This window comes from Heterodontus francisci, chromosome 13 (genome assembly GCF_036365525.1).
Source record: "Heterodontus francisci isolate sHetFra1 chromosome 13, sHetFra1.hap1, whole genome shotgun sequence".
In the NCBI taxonomy this organism is placed as follows: Eukaryota; Metazoa; Chordata; class Chondrichthyes; order Heterodontiformes; family Heterodontidae; genus Heterodontus; species Heterodontus francisci.
The window spans coordinates 6,164,490-6,189,282 of record NC_090383.1 but is presented as its reverse complement, the minus strand read 5'-3'; the positions used below and the strand labels follow the sequence as shown (position 1 = coordinate 6,189,282).

General features: G+C 41.7%; 1 protein-coding gene across 5 annotated transcripts in view; it reads right to left on the bottom strand.

The window, feature by feature from the left end:
* The window catches only part of kif16ba (kinesin family member 16Ba), a 167,700-nt gene that overhangs the window by 117,613 nt on the left and 25,294 nt on the right, over positions 1-24,793 (bottom strand). For all 5 annotated transcript variants that reach the window (XM_068044302.1, XM_068044306.1, XM_068044307.1 and 2 more), the window contains exons 4-7: positions 14,602-14,718; positions 11,134-11,231; positions 8,857-8,966; positions 3,672-3,814 (exon numbers count right to left, since the gene is read on the bottom strand). In XM_068044302.1, the coding sequence (XP_067900403.1) occupies positions 3,672-3,814; positions 8,857-8,966; positions 11,134-11,231; positions 14,602-14,718 (468 nt within the window). The remainder of the gene's footprint in view (positions 1-3,671; positions 3,815-8,856; positions 8,967-11,133; positions 11,232-14,601; positions 14,719-24,793) is intronic.

The window sequence follows — 24,793 nt, the reverse complement described above, 5'->3', positions numbered from 1 at the left end:
AGAGGCCGAGTCGTCAAAGGGACCAGGTCACGTTGACTATTCTGGAAATGAATCAGGGCACCGGGGCTTTGTTCTGGGTACTAATTAAATGATATGTGGTCAAAGCACTACTAGATATGAGAGAGCTGGACAAAGTATGAAAATTGACTCATTAGCAAGGCATGGAATGTCTCCTGTTAGCCCTCAAAGATTTAATTACTTTACATAAAAGATACATGGACATTCCTCCAGACAAGATCAGGGGGCAGGTTATTCAACCTTGCCCGTCTAAGAGCGAAGTCCAAAGTACGGAAAGTCCTCATCAGGGAACTCCTCGTTGCTGACGATGCTGCTTTAACATCTCACACTGAAGAGTGTCTGCAGAGTCTCATCGACAGGTTTGCGGCTGCCTGCAACGAATTTGGCCTAACCATCAGCCTCAAGAAAACAAACATCATGGGTCAGGACGTCAGAAATGCTCCATCCATCAATATTGGCGACCAGGCTCTGGAAGTGGTTCAAGAGTTCACCTACCTAGGCTCAACTATCACCAGTAACCTGTCTCTAGATGCAGAAATCAACAAGCGCATAGGAAAGGCTTCCACTGCTATGTCCAAACTGGCCAAGAGAGTGTGGGAAAATGGCGCACTGACACGGAACACAAAAGTCCGAGTGTATCAAGCCTGTGTCCTCAGTACCTTGCTCTATGGCAGCGAGGCCTGGACAACATATGTCAGCCAAGAGCGACATCTCAATTCATTCCATCTTCGCTGCCTCCAGAGAATACTTGGCATCAGGTGACAGGACCATATCTCCAACACAGAAGTCCTCGAGGTGGCCAACACCCCCAGCTTATACACACTACTGAGTCAGCGGCGCTTGAGATGGCTTGGCCATGTGAGCCGCATGGAAGATGGCAGGATCCCCAAAGACACATTGTACAGCGAGCTCGCCACTGGTATCAGACCCACCGGCCGTCCATGTCTCCGTTATAAAGACGTCTGCAAACGCAACATGAAGTCCTGTGACATTGATCACAAGTCGTGGGAGTCAGTTTCCAGCGATCGCCAGAGCTGGTGGGCAGCCATAAAGGCGGGGCTAAAGTGTGACGAGTCGAAGAGACTTAACAGTTGGCAGGAAAAAAGACAGAAGCGCAAGGGGAGAGCCAACTGTGCAACAGCCCCGACAAACAAATTTTTCTGCAGCACCTGTGGAAGAGGCTGTCACTCTAGAATTGGCCTTTATAGCCACTCCAGACGCTGCTCCACACACCACTGACCACCTCCAGGCACTTACCCATTGTCTCTCGAGATAAGTAGGCCAAAGAAGAAAAAGGACATGGACTGGACTGGCAAGGGAAATGGAAAGAGCAGACTCTTAAATTTGCTGAGAGATTCCAGTAAGTGCATAAAGAAAAAAAATGATCAGTATGGAGGTATTATGGGATTCTGCTAGTTCCAAGGTACCGGAACTAGTCAGATGGGCCTCAGTTGGCTTTTTCAGTTCATACATTCCTATGTACCAAAGTGTTGTCAGTCATCCTTGATTAATTTGCTTGACATCAGAGGCTTTTGGACTATAAATCCAGAGAATAACGCCAAAGGCTCGAGTTCTGGTTGGAGATCCAAATTCTGTAGACAGATTGGAAATTTGGGCCAGCTATGCACAACATCACAGCTTGAAAGTCTATGAGACATTTTCATTCAGAAGTCCTGTCAGTTTAGTTTAGTTTAGTTTAGAGATACAGCACTGAAACAGGCCCATCGAGTCTGTGCCGACCATCAACCACCCATTTATACTAATCCTACACTAATCCCACACTAATCCCATATTCCTACCACATCCCCACCTGTCCCTATATTTCCCTACCACCTACCTATACTAGGGGCAATTTATAATGGCCAATTTACCTACCAACCTGCAAGTCTTTTGGCTTGTGGGAGGAAACCGGAGCACCCGGAGAAAACCCACGCAGACACAGGGAGAACTTGCAAACTCCACACAGGCAGTACCCAGAATTGAACCCGGGTCGCTGGAGCTGTGAGGCTGCGGTGCTAACCACTGCGCCACTGTGAACTTGTCTTGTGAAATAATTTCTAAAAATGGTATTTTACTCCCTTGTGGCCTGATGCAATTTATAGTTTATGCATTATTTTCCCAACTACCTAGCAACATCTCACTATTTTTTGGTATTATCCCATGTGCAAAAAAAATCTATATATTTTTAGTCTGCACTCATTAGTCTGTTGCATGCCATTTTCTGCCATTTGAGGCAGTCAGGAAATGATGGGCATCCTACACAATCTCCAGTGGCTGACATTGTAATTAAAGGGTAATTATTAAAGCGAAGTCTGCTATGCCAGGCATAGCATACACAAGATCACAGGTTTTAATTTCTAGAAGAAACCACTTTAATCTGTGAAACAATACAAAAACGTTGGGGAATATTACAACAAAAACAGGTGGTGCTCTATAAAGATTACAAAATTTAAACTATTTATGATCAGAAACTAAATGGGGTTCATACTTAAATGTTTTTTGTCTTTTAAACATCCTGCAAGTCTTTTCAGAGAAGGGACTTTAATTATATAAATTATTACATATTCTTTCTTCACTAGAAACCTCTATAACGTGCTTCAATTAGAGGCAGAGGAAGAGGCAGCTGTTTTATTGGATACCAATAACTTACATTTACGTACTGCTTTCTGATACAGAAAAATGTCCTAAGTCATCTCACAAATACAATGTACTTTTGTCATGAACACAAGCTAAAGGATAGAATATTTTTTTAAACTGTGTAAAGTGTGGTAGAGTAGGTCAGTATTGTACAATAATTGGGTTAATGACAGCACTTATGCCTGGTATTCTTTATTCTTAACAGGGTATATTTATTTTTTCTCTTTCATGACAATTTCAAAAATTCTTAATTCAATGAACCTTGCAAATTTAAAGGGCACTGGAAGAATTAAGATTCAAACAATATGGTGGGGAGACAGTGGTGTAGTGGTAATGTCACTGAACTAGTAACCTGGAGACCCAAGCCTAGGGACATAGGTTCAAATCCCACCAAAGCAGCTGATGGAATTTAAAATTCAATTAATTGATGGGGAATTGAAAGCTAGTCTCAATAGTGGTGCCAAGAAACTATCATTGTCGTAAAAACCCATCTGGTTTACTAATGTCCTTCAGGGAAGGAAATTTGCCTTACAGGAACGTGGTTGACTCTTAACTGGCCTCTGAAATGGCCTAGCAAGCCACCTCAGTTGTCATACAATTAGGGATGGGCAACAAATGCCAGTGACCCCTACATCCCATGAAAGAGTTTTTAAAAATGCTTAATAAGATCTAAAGGATACCAAAGACTGAAAACTGTTTTGAAGTACAACTTCATAACTTAATGGCAACTGCAATTAAGTTTGGCTGAAAGTTGTCCTTCACCAAAATGTAGAATGAGCAACTGGGAAAGTTCAGATTACATTCTGCCCTCAAGGCAATTCCAGCAACCATCACATGTGCAATACTAATTACTACAGAGCGTTATTGAAATGCTTTTCCCTTCCAACTTCATTAGTGAAATATACAGTACTTAGCTCCCGTTAGCGTCTCAAGTGTACCAACTGACAGTTATTCCTTCAGGCTGACATGATAGTTGATAAAACTGAACCTATTAAGGTTGTTTTTGGGCCACTCACTTGAGTGAAGTTGATGGTGAAAATGGCATGGGAACGACTGCTGACATCATTCATCCCTGTGGCAGCAGTAGTTCGATTGATGTTTCCAGCTTCCATGAGTTCTTCCACATCACTGTAATTCTGCACCAAGTGCTTTGATAAATCTGAATGCATAAGATAAGGATGCTTAAGAATCTCCTCTCGTGCCACATTTATTTTACAAACCGATGGGTAATAAACCCTAAAATAAACCCAGTTCTCTGGTTATCAAGTGTACCCCTTGTATAGCATGGGCAGATTCAGCAATAAGGATAACAGCACATGTAAAAAATTAGAGGTAAAAGTGCTCCAAAGTCAAACTGTGGCCCGTGTGGAAAGTTACAAAGTTATGATACTGCGCAGGCAGCCATTCAGCCCATTATATCAGTGAAATCACAGGAGGTGTAATACCTGCCCATTTACCTCCTCACTATCCAAGGGTCCTAACACTCCTTTCAGGTGAAGCAACGATTTACTTGTGCTTCTTTCAATTTAGTATACTGTATTCTCTGCTCAAAATGCAGTCTCCTCTACACTGGGGAGACCAAACGCAGAATGGGTGACCACTTTGTGGAACACCTCCGCTCAGTCCAAAAACATGACCTCGAGCTTCGTGTCGCTTGCAATTTCAACACCCCTGCTCTCATGCCCACATCTCAGTCCTGGGATTGCTGCAGTGTTCCAGTGAACATCAACGCAAGTTCAAGGAACAGCACCTCATTTACCGATTAGGAACACTACAGCCTACCAGACTGAACACGGAGTTCAATGATTTTAGAGCTTGACTGGTCCTTTTTTTTTTTAAGTTTTACATTTTTTTTTAGGTTTTACTTTGTATTTATTTTATTTCCTTTTATTTTAGCTTGTTTCATCGTTACACCATTTTTACTATGTGTCTGCCCACTTTTTTTCATGTTTTGCTTTTGGCTAGGGCTTTCATTATTCTGTCATTTAACAACCTCTCTGCACTAATGCTCTGTATTTCACCACACCATTAACACACACTGTCTTTGCCCCATGACCTCCTTGTCAGTTATTCTCAGTGACCCTCTGTCCTATCAACACCTTCCCATTTGTTCTCCTTTACCCCACCCCCACTTTATTTGCTTAAAACCTATTACATTTCTAACCATTGCTAGTTCTGATGAAAGGTCACTGACCTGAAAAGTTAACTTTGCTTCTCTCTCCACAGATGCTGCCAGACTTGTTGAGCATTTCCAGCACTTTCTGGTTCTTTCAAAGATAAAACCATCTGGTTAGTCCCACTACCCTGCTCTTTATCCATAGCCCTGCAAATCTCTCCTTTTCAAGCATATATCCAATTCCCCTTTGAAAATTACTATTCAATCTATTTCCACCACCCTTTCAGGCAGTGTATTCCAGATCACAACAACAACTCTGCGTAAAAGCTTCCTCATCTCGCCTCTGGTTCTTTTGCCAATTACCTTAAATATTGACACTCCTGCCAGTGGAAACAGTTTCTCATTTATTCTATGATAAATGCATGACAGTGACAATTTAAACCTCACCTATTTGAACTATAATGGCCAATTGATCAGAGACTTGTGTTGGATTGAATATATCAGCAATAATAGTACCTTACTAATGAACATTTGAATTAACACAGTGGAATATATGCCCATGGAGTTGTTCACCGTAAGTCAGATGTTTTATAAAAACTGGAGATTTATATCATTTAATGCACAATGTATTATGCTGCTGCTAAGTTGAAGCTGAATTTCTTTGAGATCAAGTCTAACTGCAATTTAGATACTTGATGAGGTGAGTATTTAATTGTTCTTCAAGTACAGTTCACAACCTGGCTCACTTTCCATTTCTTTATTTCTCATCAGGTCAGTCAGGAATTAGACATTCTACCTTTTTCCCATTTAAGGCATTTTTGATTTCTGGAGATTTTGTACATTCCAAATGATGGCCTTTACTTATTTTGACTTTAAAATGTGACAGGAAATGTACTAGACAAAATTTTTTTTATTATAGCGTATTTCCCATGGTTGTTCATGGTAATGGGATGATATGCTGTTTAATAAGGAGGTGTGTTTACTAGGAAATGTACAATCTATTATTCTGCTGGTATGGTGAAGCTGCAACTCTCTAAGACCATCAAATAAAAGCTACAAACAAGTTTCGTCATTCAAAGTTCAATTGCTGTTTGACCAAAAATCCTTGAACTTGAGGGTGCTGGTCAGTTTCAGGCTGCAATAGCATGCAGCCTTTTGTAAGTTTTCCTTTCAAAACAACTTATATTTTAAACACTCTTCTATGCTATGTTCCAACTGTTTTGAAATCAATTGGAAAAATCAAACTGAATTACTGTTTGAGCCCAAGAAAAGAGACACTGATTGCTGTTGAGATTACTCGAAAATCAAACTGATAGATATTGGACATTTCCCACAGTGCACAAGCTTAGCCTGCAGTATGCTGGGAGTAAAGCGTAGTTGTTAACTCTCCAACTGAGGAACTAATTGCTCTGGGAATAATATTAATGTAAACCCCAGGCTTCGGAAAGGTTCAGACCTCTGAGTAAAATGCTAATGAAGGGATAGAAAAGGCACAAAAGGAATTTTATAGATAAGTTTAGTCATGTTAATATGAATTATGCAATCTTTTATGCTTTTGCTATGTTATAAACCTCATCAATATTTAACAAACTGAAGAAAAAAATGGGCTGTCAAAGTATTTTTTTTAAAACTATGATTGCTAAGCTTCTGTTCTTATAGTGGTAGATTTTACTTGCTGCTCGTATTTTGTTTGCCTCTTTGAAATTTCTTACCTACAGCAGGACAACTTCTAGGTTAGGGCTGACAATTCAGAGGTAACATTCACACAAGTGCCAAGAAATCATGATCACTATCACATTTAAAAGTCTAATCACCTCCCCTAACCATCAATGGCATATCCATGGTCAACAATATTTGGAGAGGCTGGGCAGCATTGGTTAGAAGTTCAACAAGTCCAGCGACATTAACACCGTGGCTACAAGAACATGGCAGAAACTGGGTACTCTGCAACAATTGGTTCCCTTCCCAGTCCCTCAAAGCCAGTCCACAAAATACAAACGTAAATCAGAAGTATGATGGATTGCTCACCAGTTACCTGAATGGTTGCAGTCACAGCTCAAAAGTGGCTCAGCACCATCCAAGTCAAATCAGTTTGCTTGACTGGTGCCCCTGCCACTGAACTCAATATCGAGCTCCTCCACCCTGGCACACTGAGACAACAGTATGTACTATCTATAGGACACACTGCAGCAACTCACCAAGGTGACTATATCAGCATGTCTTACCCTGAAACCTTTACCACCGAGAAGAACAGTAACGCTGTGGGAACACCATTGTTTTCAAGTCACAAACCATCATGACCTGGACATATATCAATCTTTCTTCATTGTCACTAAGTCAATATTCTTCAAATTCCTACCCAACACCGCTATGAGAGTGCCATCATCATGAGGACTGCAGCAGTTCAAGAAAGTGTCCCACCATCTTTTCTGGGCAACTGGAAATGGGGAAAACGTGGTCTTGAAGCATTGCCCACATCCAGAGAACAAATTTTTAAAAAAATGTTTTGTTGTTGTATGATAAATATGAAGTTTGGACTAATCGAAAAATATGAAGCTAAATTCTTATTCAAATCAAAATCTGGTATCAAAATGTAATGTGATAGTCTGTACACTTGCTTTATTATCCACTGCTACAACCTTCTTTCTCTGCCCATCAGCACCACACCTACCCCTCAAGACATGCACCTCTTTCACACTTCCACACTCAAGTGTCCCTCACGTCCACCCCCTGTTTCACTTCCACCCAACTCAAGTTTGCCGACCACTTGCTCTTTCCCTTCCTCCTGGGTACCCATGCTCTGCCCATATCCAACCTCTAAAACACAGGGTACAAGATAAAAAATAGAGCACATAAGTAAAGGAATATACCATCATCAAGGATACTGACTTAATAGCTTTCATACAGAAAAATGGGCAGGATCGCTGCATTCAATCCTCAAAATGTTAGTAAAAATTTTAAAGTATTATACAATAAAAATAGAATTTGAATTGTACAGTTACCCTAAATCAAGAATCCCAATAACATTGCACATTACATAGCATAACACTTACTTCATGCCAAAACACCATATGCTACTACTCACTGTGAGCAACGGCATTGGACGCCCACTAAAATTAAGTGCAGGAGTTTCCCTCCTATATGTTCCCTCCTATAGTTTTTTCATGTCACACATCTATGTTTGAAAATCCTGATAACTTCAAGCTAATGTTAATGCCGTGGCATACAAACTGCTTCCTCCTGGTCACTCACAACATGGGAAATCAGCAACATCAATTCCAGATCCACATGAACCAGATATCCAGCACTGAAATGCTGCTGTTACAATTACACTATAGTTAGAAACATTTTTATTATGCAGTGGATGGAGTAAAAGGAAGAGGGAACCAGAAAATAGTGCCGGACATTCTCGTGCATTGCAGTTGGCAAATACCAAAACATTATTTTGCAACGCAAAGCTAAACTTGATCCCTTCACCCTTACAAGGAAGCATCAAATCCCCATCTGGCAGCGATCCCCCCCCCCCCCCCCCAGCTCATTCACAGAGGAACCAAAATTCAGGGTATGAACTTCATGTGTGGATTTATATTCTACCATCCCAAGACACAGAACACAGGTTGGACACCCACTGAAATTAAGTTAATCACTCTAATCAGCAATCTTCCTTATGTAACAGCAAGGTTTAGCTTGCTTGTATGCAAGAGGTCATGTATGGGTTTGTTAGTGTCCTAGATAAGTGTTTTGGCTGAAGTGGATTTTTTATTCTTAATCCCAATTACTATTCCTACTAAAACAAAAGCCACACCTGGGTTTTAGTCCTTATTTATTATCACATTGCACTCCGTTATTTTCTTTCTGGTGAAAGGCCCCGACTTCAAATTTTATACGAAATTAATACATCATGCATGAGATTATATAAACACATTTGACATCATAAAAGACGATGCCGATCCTCTTGTATCTATCAATTCAGATCAGAATTTTTTCTTTTTAAGATGGTTCAAGTATCCCCATTCAAATCAAAACACTCAATACAGGACTAATGTATTCCAAGTTTGAATTTCCTGTTAGAAATATATTCTTACCCTCTACATATGGACCTTCCTTTGGATGTTCCCTTACTCTTAAATTGTAGGTTTTGCTTGATTTTCTCCTGAGCAGATCCCTTACTCGTTCATTATAAATCTCCAAGTAGCTGTTTTTGTGAAAGAAAATGTTTTTTTTATTACTTTGGCAAATTACAAACTTAATTCTGCACGTCCCAAACATCATGACCATCAGAGGATCCTTTCCAACCCATACCTTGGTCTGCTGTATCTGCTCTTGTGGCTTGAGAGCTCCCCGAGACCCGCAAAGTAACACAGTTCATTACTCGCACAGTTTGAGAATGAATGCTAAGCAAGGGAAACATCAGTAAAGAAATCATGAGGCTGAAGAAATGGGTTTTGGAAAAGAACTTACATTTATAAAACCTTTCATAACCTCTGGATGTTCCAAAGTGCTTTACAGCCAATGAATTACGTTTTGAAATGCAACCACTGTTGTAATGTAGGGAAACATAGCAGCCAATATGCTCACAGAAAGCTCCCACAAACAGCAGCAAACACAGATAAATGATCAGATAGTTCTATTTTACTGATGTTAGTTGAAGGACAAATGTTGGCTCAGGACACCAGGAGAGCTCTCCTATTCTTCTTTGAATAATGCCACAGGATCTTTTACATCCACCTAAGAGAGCAGACTGGAGCTTTGGTTGATGTCTCAATCAAAAGACAACACTCCCACGGTACTGCGCTGAAGGGTCATCCTGGATTATGTGCTCAAGTCTATGGAGTGGAGATAAAAGCCACAACCATCTGACTCATTGGCGAGAGTATCACCAAGTCAAAGCTGGCACCTTAGCTTTTTTATTTTAAATAAAAAGGTGGAAAGAGAGATGGAAACAAGGAAGTTCACTGAGAGTGCTCCAGAGAGCAGAACCAATGCAATGGAAAGATCTCATGCCAATAGTGGCACATAGATAGAAGGCCACAATCAGAGGAGCAAAGCATTTGAGAAGGGTTCCAAACTGGAAGAGCTTGCAGAGATATGGTGGAGCAAAGGCACAGAAGAATTTACAGACAAGAACAACAACTTGTAATTTAAATAGAATACTGTGAGAGATAATGTGCTGGTGGTGGTTACTGATGGGGATGATCAAAGAACGAGACTTAGTGTGGGGCAGGGCATGAACAGTAGAGATTTGGACAAACTGAACTTTACAAAGAGAGGAAGATGGGAGGCCAGCGAACGGGCACTGAAACTTTTGACTCCAGAAGTTGAAGAGTACATCTAAGCATTTCAAGTTTCAGTGACAGAGGGGCTCAATAAGGGCAAGGCAGGCAACGTTGTGGAGGTGAAAGTAAACAATCTTGGTGATAAACAGCATACAGAATTAAAAAATCAGATCAAGATCAAATATAATTACAAGACTATGAACAATTTGGATATACTGGATTATGCCTGGAAAGGATTTCATTGTTCCATGCTTTCTATTGGATCATTACTTCATTTATGGAAGAGTAAAATGTCCCTTTCAAAACTAAAATAGCCTTTCGATATTCAAAGAGTCAGCTCATCTCCAAACAATGGAGCACCTTTGCAAAACAGGCATGTTTTCTGCCATAAAGTATGAAAGATCTTAATTTTGCATGCATTATATAGCAAAATCCAAACATGTAACAATACATGGTCTTAATTTGAATTAAAAGCAAAATACTGTGGATGCTGGAAATCTGAAATAAAAACTGAAGGTGCTGGAAATACTCAGGTCTGACAGCATCTGCAGAGAAAGAAACAGAGTTAATGTTTCAGGTCTGTGAAAGGTCAGAGACTTGAAACATTAACATTGTTCTTCTCTCCACAAATGCTGCCAGACTGGAGTATTTCTAACACCTTCTGTTTTCATGTCTTAATTTGTATTTGCTTTTCTAAAAAAAAAATGAATTGGGATTTTTTTTGTGATTAAATTGTGCAACAGCATGTTGAAAATGGAAACATTCAATTTTTTAAGTTCAATTCTTGGATACAGTCTCCACATCAGGCATTTCCATCAACTATACCAGATGAATCATCTTCCTCTGTCCCCTACAACTGGTCTCAACTGATATCTCTAAAGCATTTCCTGAAATAGTGTTTCACTTTCAACAGCCACCCTGGTAACTTCTTCTAATAAAGTCAGAGGGCAAGGTGCACTGAACCATTTATTTCTCAAAATGAGGTTTCAGTCAACTTGGTACACTTCTTTGCATCAGTCAGGAAATGGCATATAATACAGAAGTCTGAGGAGACATAATTAAAGCAAAAATATTCCAGTTTCCTACCTTACTTCTGTGCGAAATGAAGCTTCATCCCATCTAGACTTTCCAGCAATTCTGTCATATAACCCTTGACAAATTCGAGGTATCAGGCCTACATCTTCCTAAAATAGAATGTACAGGAGATTATACATGATCCAGAGAAGAAAAGGTTGTTCAATTCCAAGTTTTACCTTTTCATGTATTCAATTATTGAGCTTTCCTGCTATCATCAATGCAAACCTTAAAAAATGTGTCAAAATAACAGCTCAATACCAATTCCATTAGTGAAGCAAATTAGGCATATCAATGTGGGCTGAAAGATAGTTTTGAAAAAAAGGACTCTTGTTTCCAGGATACTGAATGAGTTCTAGGGCATAAGAAGCTCTAAAGCTGAAATGGGCTTCAGCTAACCAAATTGGTGCCAATGTCCTCGCTGAGCAGGTAAATAAAGCACTTTAGAGAAGAGTGGAGAAGAGGTGATCTCCACACAAGATCAGGGGGCAGGTTGTTCAACCTTGCCCGGCTAAGAGCGAAGTCCAAAGTACGGAAAGTCCTCATCAGAGAACTCCTCTTTGCTGACGATGCTGCTTTAACATCTCACACTGAAGAATGCCTGCAGAGTCTCATCGACAGGTTTGCGTCTGCCTGCAATGAATTTGGCCTAACCATCAGCCTCAAGAAAACGAACATCATGGGGCAGGATGTCAGAAATGCTCCATCCATCAATATTGGCGACCACGCTCTGGAAGTGGTTCAAGAGTTCACCTACCTAGGCTCAACTATCACCAGTAACCTGTCTCTAGATGCAGAAATCAACAAGCGCATGGGTAAGGCTTCCACTGCTATGTCCAGACTGGCCAAGAGAGTGTGGGAAAATGGCGCACTGACACGGAACACAAAAGTCCGAGTGTATCAGGCCTGTGTCCTCAGTACCTTGCTCTACGGCAGCGAGGCCTGGACAACGTATGCCAGCCAAGAGCGACGTCTCAATTCATTCCATCTTCGCTGCCTTCGGAGAATACTTGGCATCAGGTGGCAGGACTATATCTCCAACACAGAAGTCCTTGAAGCGGCCAACACCCCCAGCTTATACACACTACTGAGTCAGCGGCGCTTGAGATGGCTTGGCCATGTGAGCCGCATGGAAGATGGCAGGATCCCCAAAGACACATTGTACAGCGAGCTCGCCACTGGTATCAGACCCACCGGCCGTCCATGTCTCCGTTATAAAGACGTCTGCAAACGCGACATGAAATCGTGTGACATTGATCACAAGTCGTGGGAGTCAGTTGCCAGCATTCGCCAGAGCTGGCGGGCAGCCATAAAGACAGGGCTAAATTGTGGCGAGTCGAAGAGACTTAGTAGTTGGCAGGAAAAAAGACAGAGGCGCAAGGGGAGAGCCAACTGTGCAACAGCCCCAACAAACAAATTTCTCTGCAGCACCTGTGGAAGAGCCTGTCACTCCAGAATTGGCCTTTATAGCCACTCCAGGCGCTGCTTCACAAACCACTGACCACCTCCAGGCGCATATCCATTGTCTCTCGAGATAAGGAGGCCCAAAAGAAAAAAAGAAAAGAGAAGAGTTCAACTAGTAAGGCACAGCCAAGAAGCAAATCTTAGAGCTTATGGGACAGCAAGAAAGAGGTATAGAAGTGAGAAAAGGAGTCCAAAATAGTCAACCCTAATGACGGTATGGAGAGACATACTTTAGAGAAAATAGAAGTCTTTTGTTCTCTCTCTTTGAGCTAAGAAAATAAATAGAAACGAGCACCTGAAGTGTGAATGGATCAGGATTGCAGTGTTTACATGCAAATATACAAAGCATTGACAAAAGTGTCAGGGAGTGAGATTCAAATTAGAATGGAGGGACCTGATGCTTAATAAAAACTTGTCAGTTGAGACTAGGGACATAAATAGCCGCAACAACAAAATTTCCAGAAAAGATAATAATTTTAAAAAATACTTTAGTCATAAAGTGAGACTGCAGCCATTAGAAAAGTAATTAATCACAGCTGTCTGAGTGGAGCTAAAAAGATAATAAAGAATCTGTTACCATATTAGAAGAACAGAACCACCAAACAGTGAGAAAGAAAAAGGATGAGATGTATAGGGAATTTAGAAAGGTTTCCAATTATGAAGTAGCCTACTTATAAGACAGAGGTTTGTTGTGATAAATAGGGAGGGGTTCTTAGAATGCATCAAGGAATGTTTCCTTAATCAATATGTTAGACATCCAGCAAGGAACAATGCAGTGCTAGATCTGTTTGTAGGTAACAATTTTGAACAACAAAAAAAGTGACCTGAAGGCAAAGGAAAACTTACGCAATAGCACCCATAACTTAATTAGCTTCACAATAAAAACAGTAGAAGAAATGAAGAGTCTAAAATTAAGGTGCTGGGCTGGAAATTAACCAATTTCAGTAGGATGAAAGATGATATAGCCCAGATTAGTTGTTTGCAAAAAGTGTGGCAGATAAAACAGCAGATTGAGACACTTAAATACAAGGTGCAGGTTTCTATAATTCTTCATAGATTTTTTTCTGCATTAGTCATTTTTTCCCCACTCACAAAGGGTTAAAGGGTTATGCCAAAAGGGAGGGGTGCCATGCAAGAGACAGGCTGCATTATAACGATATGAGGATAATGCAGAAAAAACAAGAATTATAAAATATATAAAATGGAAGCAAAAGGAGATTAAGAGGGAGTATGCAAGAAGATTGGCAAACAACAAGGGTTTTTATGACTGGTAAGAGAATAGACAAGAAAGGAGCAGGATGGCTATCTTTACTTGAGAATGATGGAATGACAGTTTTAACTATTTTGCCCAATTTTATAGAGAAAGGTGAAAATACAACTGTAGAAATATCTGAGATGTTTGTGCAAGAGTCATTACCGCACTACATTAAAAAAAGGGGGCAAAACATAGAAATGAAGCAACCAGCCCACATTAGATGCACTCCAAAATACTAATTAAGGTTGGGGGGTGCGGGAGGGGGCTGAATGGTGGCAATGTTACACATCTGTTCAAGATGAGAGAAAACAAAATAAGCCAGGAAATTACAGGCCAGTCAAACTTTTCCTAAATTGAAGATTAAATTCTAGAACCCAAAATACAACATGAAATTACAGAACATTTAGTACATTAAATTTAGACATGTAATCAGATAGAGTCAGCAGGGAGTTAAAAAGGCTAGGTCGTGTTGATTAATTGAAAAGATTTTTTTCAGGAAATTAGAATCTTTAAGGCGAATGTAGCTTTTATAGATTTTCAAATGGAAAATTGCACTAAGTTTTATTTCAATGCATTAAGGTATTCACATAAAACCATTATTTGTTTTTGGCAAGGATATTTTAGACCAAACCCTGAATTGTCTGCCAAAACACAGCATTTGGCATCAAAGTGGAGGAGAACTGGTTCCCCAAAACAGGCTCTGTGCCTACACCACTGGAAAAGCTGCCCATTGTACCCATCCCATACTGCTAATGTCTTACCGGGTTTCCCATCATTGTATATGATTTGCCTGATCCAGTTTGGCCATAAGCGAATATGCATGCATTGTAGCCTTCAAAGGCAGCTTTAAGGAGATCAGTGCCAAGATCCTTGAAAACCTTCAAGAAAAGAAAGAAACATATTTTCCATGACAGGGATAGATATTTATACTACTTGTCTTCCCGAATAAAGGCTAATCTAAGTGGCTTAATTTGTTCTAAAGTACAAAGTACTTAGCCCTTTATGTGAACGGCAAAAATTACTGAACAGTCATGCAAAAAACAGCTTTTATCAAAACAGTCAAACAGTCAGCAAAGTTTGGACACTCACATCAGGGCTATCATAAGAGCCCTCTCTGTACCCACCCCCAAAACTTAATTAATACATCAGTGAATGGTCCATATACACAGTATTCAGTGTGTGATGCTCAGTGCCTCAAGTACATGAAACTTGTAAGCTCTTAAACAATATCAAACCAAGGACTATAACAAGTATAGGCATGAAAGTTTTTAGGATTTAGAATTAAGAGGTAGAATGTCGGAACACAAAAATTTGAAACTATCTTCAACCATTTCACTTTTGCATAAGGAACTTGTACACACTTTTTACCAAATGAGGAGTTATTTTTCAATACCAAACGTACTTGCACTTCACGATAAATTTAGGTCACCATTTGGGGGTTTGAAGTAGTGGTTCATCTTATATGCATGTCATTGCAATGGTTGGTAATTTAAGCTCAGTAAGAGAATGTACTCATATACTTGTAGCCTTGGCCATCTATACTGGACTTTCTAGCACTAGTGGCCCACTATCCAATTTCCCACTTTAGTGCACAGTAGCACACAAAACCATCATTGCATCCATTAAAGTCAAGTTTCCCACTGTCTGAGAAGATGCGGGATTCATGGGACAGCTCACCGGAAAGTGGATTTTTTTGTTCACATTATTCCGTTCACTGCCACCACTGTGCAGTAAATAAGCAAGGTAGACAGCTAAGAAAGAAGCCTGCAAAACGGCGAGCTTCTGCAGTTAAAATTTAAATGTTCTATGGCTTGAAAAAAATATATAAAGCAGGCCACAGCCACTCCTGTAAAGGAGGAAGCAAAAGTAGCCCACATAGTCCATTTTACAATTGCTTTTCCCCCTTTCTCCTCCACCCTCAAAAGCTATTCTGACCTTGTTTCACTCCATGCCACTACATTCTTATTTTTTGTTTTAGGCAAGACACAGACTCAACCTCTTCGACCTGAATTTTGTAGGTTATACTTTTGTTCCTCTCATTTTATTAATAAAAGATGATTGGCAATTAAACCAGAGGCAACATGAGGAAGTTATGGTGTTCTGGAATGCACTGCCTGAAAGGGTGGCGGAAGCAGATTCAATAATATTTTAAAAAGCGTTAGATAAATGTTTAAAGGGAAACTTAAAAAAAAAACACAGCTATGGGGAAAGAGCAAAGGAGTATGATTAATTGGAACGTTCTACCAAAGAGCTGGTACAGGCACGATGGGTTGAATGGTCTCCTTCAGCGCTGTATTATAGGATGCTAAGACCACCTTTTATTCCCCCGCGTGGGCTACATTTCAGCTCCTAGTAGCAGAAATGTCTACTGCTCATGCTGCCACAGGGCTATGAAGCCCAGTAACCATTGCTTCACACTTGACATGTCAACAATACTGTACAAACTTTATAAATGATACTCAGCCAGTCTACATAATCCACACCATAACTATCACCAGCAACTCAAATATTTGTTGCTGGTTTTTTGCTGCCTTTGTGAAAAATTTCAAAATGAAGCTTAAAGTAAACAAGAACTAGCAGAAACCTGCAAAACAGGAGGTCAAATTAGTATCTTTATTGCAACAGTACCTCCTTAATACAGAATTTTTAGCTATTCTTTCACCAAAGACTTTAACAGAATCAAAACTTCTCACTCTGGAAAAAGCAACATAAAATAGGCCTAGGAATATAAAAACAAATTTTGTCAAGAGCTTGGCCTTGTGATTTGTTTATAGTCAGAGAGTATGAAAGTCTAATTGGAAACCGTTTTCTCCCGAGTTGAAAAGGCAGGTTGACATCTGATGGCCTCAATATTATTCAAGGTACAAATCTGCCTGTTATAATTTCAGCATCTATCATTGAAGTAACAGCTTCTGAACTACCAATCTTACTCCATGACAAAGCCTGGTTTAGGATTCAAATTTCGAAGCAACATTATAACTGTTCTTTCCTTGAGTCTATGTTTGTACGGTGGCACATCCATGGGAGTTAGACGATGTAGAAACTCTGGAGGGTATAGACTGTTAACATCTTCTTTGTCTATAGAATCAACGTTGATGTATTCTTTTAATTCACCCAACAGCTTTTCTAAAAAAATTTCCATTCAAATCTAGCGAATCTTCATTTTTAGCTCAAATGATAGCTTTCGATTAAGAAGTTGTATCAAATAACTGTCCCCGCCATTTTACCACATTTAACCAATTCCATCATACCACCCGCCCCTCTTATGCCATCCCCATCTCATTCCTTTCAACAATCCCATATCATCCCCATCCCTCCCATTAATCCCATCCCACCACCGAACAAGCTCTTCCACCAGGGTAACATTGCTGTTGCGCTCCCTTAATTGCCACTGTTTTTTTTCCTCCACCAATACTCCCTCCCCACAGCCACCCTTTGGCAGCCACATGCCACATCAGACACTCCAGTCCTCCTCACGCCCACATGCCTCTGCCTGTGCCAGGCACTGCCCTGCCAAATAAACCCACCAACAGACATGCCCCTTAAACTGACCAATCAAAACAGTCTGGACAAACAAAAACAGTGTTATTATTATAGATTAATCCCTTACATTTTGGAGCTATCACAGCACACCTCAACTTGTAACACAGAACAGAATATAGCAATTCAATCACTGTTTTTGTACCACAATATCTGGTTATTGGTATGGCAACTGGCAGAAAACAAATGATCAGGATACTAATTATGGACTACTGATGATGGAAGGTTATATTTCCTCCTTTTATTTTGTCAGCTTAAAACTAAATCCTTCATTTTTTTTTGTTTTCATTTCTTGTTTACCACCATTCAAGTGCTACTCCTCCCTCTCTCTGTAACCTCCCCAAGCCCGACAACTCTCCAAGAACTCATTGTTCCTCCAACTCTGGCCTCCTGGCCATCCCCCACTTCTTTCACCACGCAGTGCACTACTGACACAGCCTTGTAATATCAGTTCTAATATTCCTTGGCTAAAAAGGGCACATGGTTTGCTGCCTGTCCTTTGCTAATGCCATTCAATGTCAATCCCTTTAATCTTGAAAGCCACTTATATTATTTCAGTCACAATGACCTGGATTTTGCGGTAGGAATGTCAGTGAAACTGTCAGCTCTCGCCGTCATACTCCTCTAAACTGACAGCAACGTCTGGAGTCTAGGCACATGCAGCTAAACATGGAAATCCAGAAGATGCTGTCAGAGATGTCCTGCTCCTCCACAGGATGCATTGTTGAAGGTCCTGCAAATGACAATCTTTTAGAAATCACTGAACTGACAAAGAATTTACTCTTTTATGCTGTAATATCGCTGTGAAAAAACCCTGAAAAAGCTACACTTTATTAATGAGGCGTAAGTGGGTTTTTAACAGCATACTAAGACATAACTACTGAACAACCTCTGACCCTGGAAAATTAATTTTATATTTGTGTAATGCCAACATTTTTCCAAAAAAAGCATAGATTTTCAATAATTCTTTTTTAAAGTTTATGATATTTCGGCTTCTAATGTGCATGTCCCAAACTTTATTTCGCTTTTTGTAAAATTTATTTTAAAAAGTGAAAGATAATCAGTGCATTTCACTTTCTGATGTGCTGTCTGAGAATTCTACAATGCGACTGGCTGCTTGGCCCTCCATGAATCACTACCTTGACTTGGTGGAGAGGCTCGTGCGCTCCAACGATCCCTTGAGCGATGCCGTTGGGAGCTCCTTGCTCCTGGTAGGGCCACCCATGGTGACAAAGTCGTTGGGGGGGGGGGGGGGGGGGGGGGGGGGGGGGGAGGTGTCAGACAAAATGTGGTCCAAAAAGTCCTCAACGGCAGAACAGGCGAAGGAAGACAGTGCGTCTCACTGGCTGCAAAGGCAGCTGCAGTGGCAAGGTGGTCCCGGTCATTGTGATTTGGCGCGCCACCGAAATCTGACCACCAATCCTTCAAGATCATGTGCAGAATAACGGTGCCCCACGGTCCCCATGTTAAACAAAGTCAAGTGCAGGCTTCTACCAGGGTCCATTTGCCAAGTCCTACGGCGGTGGAGAATTGGCGACAGCGGCAGGGCTATGCACCTGGGAGTAAGTAGTCAAGAATCTGCACACAGGCAACAGATACATGAAGGTTGTTGGACACCTGTGTTGGGACAGAGGTGCCTTTGGGCAAGAGCATCTGGGACTGAGCAGTCCTCTTCAGGATTCCCTCTGCTCTTCCCAAATGGGGAGGGGGCCAGAAAAGGTGCCCTAAAATAGGCTGTCCCACTTTCTCCTGGCTGGGGAACCACACCCTACAGGATTGCCATTTTCATGGTCAAAGAAAGAAAACTTTAAATTTTGCAACTTGGAATGTCAGAACACTCTTGGATAATCTCAAGAGTGAGCATCGGAAAGAAGAACTGCAATTGTATCATGTGAGCCAACAAGACTCCAAACTGACATCGCCGTCCTCAGTGAGACCCGCCTTCCTGGGGAGGGGCAGCTGAAGGAACAAGCCAGGAGATACACCTTCTACTGGAAAGGAAAAGCTGACAACGACTCGTGTCCAGGGAGTTGGTTTTGCCATCCAAAATAGGCACTGCCAGAACTCCCCAGCTGCATAAATGAAAGACTCAAGACACCTACAGCTGCAACTGTAATCAATATGCCACAGTCATCAGCACTTATGCCCCGACCCTTGACTCCGATGAAGATGTTAAGAAAAATTCTGTTCGGACCTTGAAGAGGTCCTCACTGCCATCCCAAAAGAAAAGACCATCCTTTTGGGGGACTTTAATGCCAGGGTTGGCCGTGACTGAGATACCTGCAGAGGAACCATTGGGGAAAAACAAGGTGGGAAAAGCCAATGCAAATGGTGTCCTCTTGCTAACAAAGTGTGCTGAGCATGAGACTTCATTATAACAAACACCCTCTTCTGCCAAAAGGAGGAATACAAAACCACATGGAGGCAAATTAAATCAAAGCACTGGCACCTCCAGGATTACGTCATTGTGCAACTCAAAGATCTAAGTGATGTCTGTATCAAAAACAAAGGCGTACAATCAGAAACAAAGGTGTACAAAGTGGCAAAAACGAGTGGTAGGCCAGAGGGTTGGGAATTTTTTTAGAAACCAGCAGCGGATGACTAAAAAACTAACAAAGAGGGAGTAAATTGATTAGTTTAGTTTAGAGATACAGCACTGAAACAGGCCCTTCGGCCCACCGAGTCTGTGCCGACCATCAACCACCCATTTATGCTAATCCTACACTAATCCCATATTCCTACCACATCCCCACCTGTCCCTATATTGCCCTACCACCTACCTATACTAGGGGCAATTTATAATGGCCAATTTACCTACCAACCTGCAAGTCTTTTGGCTTGTGGGAGAAAACCGGAGCACCCAGAGAAAACCCACGCAGACACAGGGAGAACTTGCAAACTCCATACAGGCAGTACCCAGAATTGAACCCGGGTCGCTGGAGCTGTGAGGCTGCGGTGCTAACCACTGCGCCACCGAGTAAATGATGAGAGTAAATTGGCAAGAAATATAAAAACAAACAGCAAGAGCTTCTACGGGTATACTAAAAGGAAGAGAGTAGCTAAAGTAAGTGTGGGACCCTTAAGAGTTTGAGACTGGGGAATTAATAACAGGGAACAGGGAAATGGCAGATAATTTAAACCAATATTTTGCATTGGTCTTCACGGTGGAGAACACTATAAACATCCCAATAATAATAAATGAGCAAAGTGTAAATGGGAGGGAGGAACTTGTATCAATCTCTCTCACACGGGAAAAGGTGCTGGACAAACTGATGGGGCTAAAGGCAGACAAGTCACCAGGACCTGATGGCCTGCATCCAAGGGTTTTAAAAGAAGTGGCTGCAGAGATAGTGGAGGCATTGGTCATAATATACCAAAACTCACTGGATTCCGGTAGGGTACCAGCGGATTGAAAAACCGCCAATGTGACACCCCTATTCAAGAAAGGAGGGAGACAGAAAGCAGGAAACTACAGACCAGTTAGCTTAACCTCTGTCATTAGGAAAATGCTAGAGTCCATTATTAAGGAAGAAATAGCAGGACATTTATAAAAACATAATGCAATCAAACACAGTCAACATGGTTTTATGAAAGGGAAATCACGTTTGACAAATTTGTTAGAGTTCTTTGAGGATATAACAAGCAGAGTGGATAAAGGGGAACCAGTAGATGTAGTGTATTTGGATTTTCAGAAGGCATTTGGTAAGGTGCCACATCAAAGGTTATTGCACAAAATAAGAGCTCAGGGTATTGGGGGTAATGTGTTGGCATGGATTGAGGACTGGCTAACACACAGAAGGCAGACAGTCGGGATCTATGGGTCTTTTTCAGGTTGGAAAGCAGTAACTAGTGGGGTGCCACAAGGATCGGTCCTAGGGCCTCAACTATTTACTGTCCATATTAATGACTTCAAGAAAGGGACAGAGTGTAGTGTATCCAGATTTGCCAACAATACAAAAATAGGTGTGAAGGCATGTTGTGATGAGGACACAAAGAATCTGCAAAGGGATATAGATAGGTTAAGTGAGTGGGCAAAAACTTGGCAGATGGTGTTCAATGTGGGAAAGTGTGAGGTCATCCACTTTGGTAGGAAGAATAAAAAGGCAGATTATTTAGATGGAGAAAGACTACAAAATACTGCAGTACAGAGGGATCTGGGTGTTCTTGTGCATGAAACACAAAAGGTTAGCATGCAGGTGCAGCAAGTAATTAGGAAGGCAAATGGAATTTTGGCCTTTGCTGTTCGGGGGTTAGAGTTTAAAAATAGGGAAGTCTTGTTACAACTGTACAGGGTGTTGGTGAAGCCACACCTGGATTACTGCGTTCAGTTTTGGTCCCCATATTTAAAGGAGGATATACTAACATTGGAGGCAGTTCAGAAAAGGTTCACTGGGCTAATTCCTGGGATGAAGGGGTTGTCTTATCAAGAATGGTTAAACAGGTTAGGCCTTTATTCATTGGAGTTTAGAAGAATGAGAGGTGATCTTACAGAAAGATATAAGATTTTAAGGGGGCTTGACAGGGTAGATGTTGAGAAGATGTTTCCACTAGTGGGGGAATCTTGAATTAGGGGACATAGTTACAGAATAAGGGGGCACACATTTAAAACTGAGATGCGAAGGAATTTCTTCTCTCAGAGGATAGTGAATCTCTGGAATCCTCTGCCTCAGAGTTGTGGTGGCTAGGTCACTTTATGTATTTAAGGAGGAGGTAGATAGATTTTTGAAATCTCGGGGAGTCGAGGGTTAGGCGGAGCCGGCCCGAAAGAGGAGCTGAGGCCTTGGACAGATCAGCCATGATCTTACTGAATGGCGGGACGGGCTTGAGGGGCTGAATGGCCTACTCCTGCTCTTGTGTTCTTATCACTCGATCCATGCAGGGAATTGATGCTTGCTGGACAGATCATCGACTTGTTCGATCGGTGATGAACATTCACCTGGCACCAAGGCATCGCAAGACTCAAAGTCCAAGAGGAAGATCAATGTCTCAGCCCTAAAGAAGCCTGACTGAAGAGAGGAATTCCAAGTGCAGCTCACAACCAATCTGGAAAATCTTCACGCATCCAAGTCAATTTCAGAACAGTGGGAACAAATAAAGTCAGTTATATTAGACTCCTGTGTCCAGACCATTGGGTTCGAACATAGTCATCACCAGGACCTCCTGGAACAAAGACAAGCAGCCTTCATTGCCTGGCAGAACAACCCACAGTCGGAAGTTAAGAAGGCAGCATTCTACCAGCTCAAGGCTGACACCCAAAGAAAAATCCGGAAAATAAAAAGGACAAATGGTGGGAGAAAAAGACACAGTAATCCAACAATATGCCAACCATCATGACATGCAAAGCTTTTCTGAAGCCAACAGGGCCATCATTCAACCAAGGTCAAATAGACAAAATTCTCTTTGCTCACAGGATGGTGTCTCGCGAAGATGACAATGCCATCCGTCAATGCTGGAAAGAATATTTTCAACTCCACCTCAACTGTGAATCCACAGTGGCAGCTGATACTCTTCAGGCTATCCCCAGTATCCTGTGGTAGAATCCATGGATGAACCATCATTGATGGGAGAGCTGCAACAAGCAAATGGATGAAAACAACAAAGCCTGCAGCCCTAATGGTATTCCAGCTGAGCTCTTCAAAGCTGGTGGGCTTTTGCTCACTTCGAAACTCCATGCACTCATCCTACGGATTTGGGAGGAAAACCCTCCCCCCACCCTCCCCAACATCAAGAATGCAACAATTGTAACTATCAAGAAGGGAGATAAATTATACTGCGAAAACTATGGAGGTATTTCCCTTTTGTCCATAGCAGGGAAAATCCTGACACACATTCTCTTGAATCGCCTACTTCCTGTGGCTGAGGAAAATCTCCCAGAGACACAATGTGGCTTTAGCCTTTCCAGAGGAACCTCCGACATGGTTTTTGTTGCCAGACAAATCCAGGAAAAACATGTTGAGAACACACCAGGAACTCTTCATTGCTTTCATCGACCTGACCAAAGCAACTGACTCAGTAAATCGCGAGGCTCTGTGGATTGTGCTCCAAAGATCTGGATGTCCAAGAAACTTCATCACAATCCTGCAATTGCACCATGATGATATGACTGCAACTGTCTTGAGTGGGAGATCTGAAACAGACGCCTTCAAAGTCTGGACCGGGGTCAAGCAAGGCTGTGTGATAGCCCCCATACTATTTACAATCTACCTGACTGTGGCTATTTGCCTCATCAAACATCAGCTGCCCTCTGGTGTGAGCATTAAATACAGCCTAGATGGAAAACTCTAACCTCAATGGCCGCCATGCCAAAACTAAACTGACCACCATAGACATACATGATATACAGTCTGCGGATAACTGCAGTGTTTGTTGTCCACTCTGCACCAGATTTGCAAGCCTCTCTCTATCTCTTCAATTCTGCATACAAGAGACTCAGCCTGTTCTTGAGTGCTGCCAAAATAAAGTACTGCAGTGAGACCTGAACTGTGTATCAGCGACACACAAGAGCTCATCAGCAATGCCTCCACCGCATCCTCCGGATTCAATAGGAGGACCGAACAAATGTTAGTGTCCTTCTTGAAGGCAGCTCTACAAGCATTCAGGCAAAACTCCTGCAAAACCAACTACGATGGACTGGACACTGTTTCCGGATGGCTGGAAACCATCTCCCCCGCCAGGTCCTGTTTTCTGAACTCTCAAATGCCTAGCATTCCAGGGGAGGACAAACAAACCGCTTCAAAGACACTCTGAAGCTCTCTTTGAAGCGCGGCAGCATTGACATTGATGACAGGGAGGAGCTTGCTACCAATCGTTCAAAATGGTGACAACGTGTCCATCAAGTCATCAAGTTGCATCAGACTTCAAGTCCAAACGCCTTAATGATGAGGCAGAGTGGCAGTAAAGGAAGCAAATCCTGCACTCCAGATCCCACTACTTCATGGGATGTCTTGCCCCACATGCGCAAAGATCTGTGGGTCGAGAATTGGTCTGCTCAGTCACCTGAAGACTCACGGCAGAAACGAGCGACCTTGCGTAGATGTCATCCTCGAATTGAAGGACAGCAGACAACGACCCTGCTTGATGACACTTTTGCTGGATGCCTGGAGATTGCCTTGACTTGATTCAAATTAATGTAGCCAAAGGAGAAAATCTACACCACAGAAAACATTAGCTCTTTGTGGGCAGCTTTCTTTGCTGCAGCTTTACCACCAACCACAAAGCCAAACCAAAATGTTAATGATGCAACTTAATAACTATTGGGCCATACTTTGCTTTGCAGAGCATATAATCAACATTTGCCATTAGATAGACTGCCCTTGCATGTTCAGGTTTCCAAATAATTTGCATGGCAAGTTGCTGAAAGTGCGATCTGATAATGGCACAGTGAAGAAAATTGTGCATCCGGGACCTGTCTGA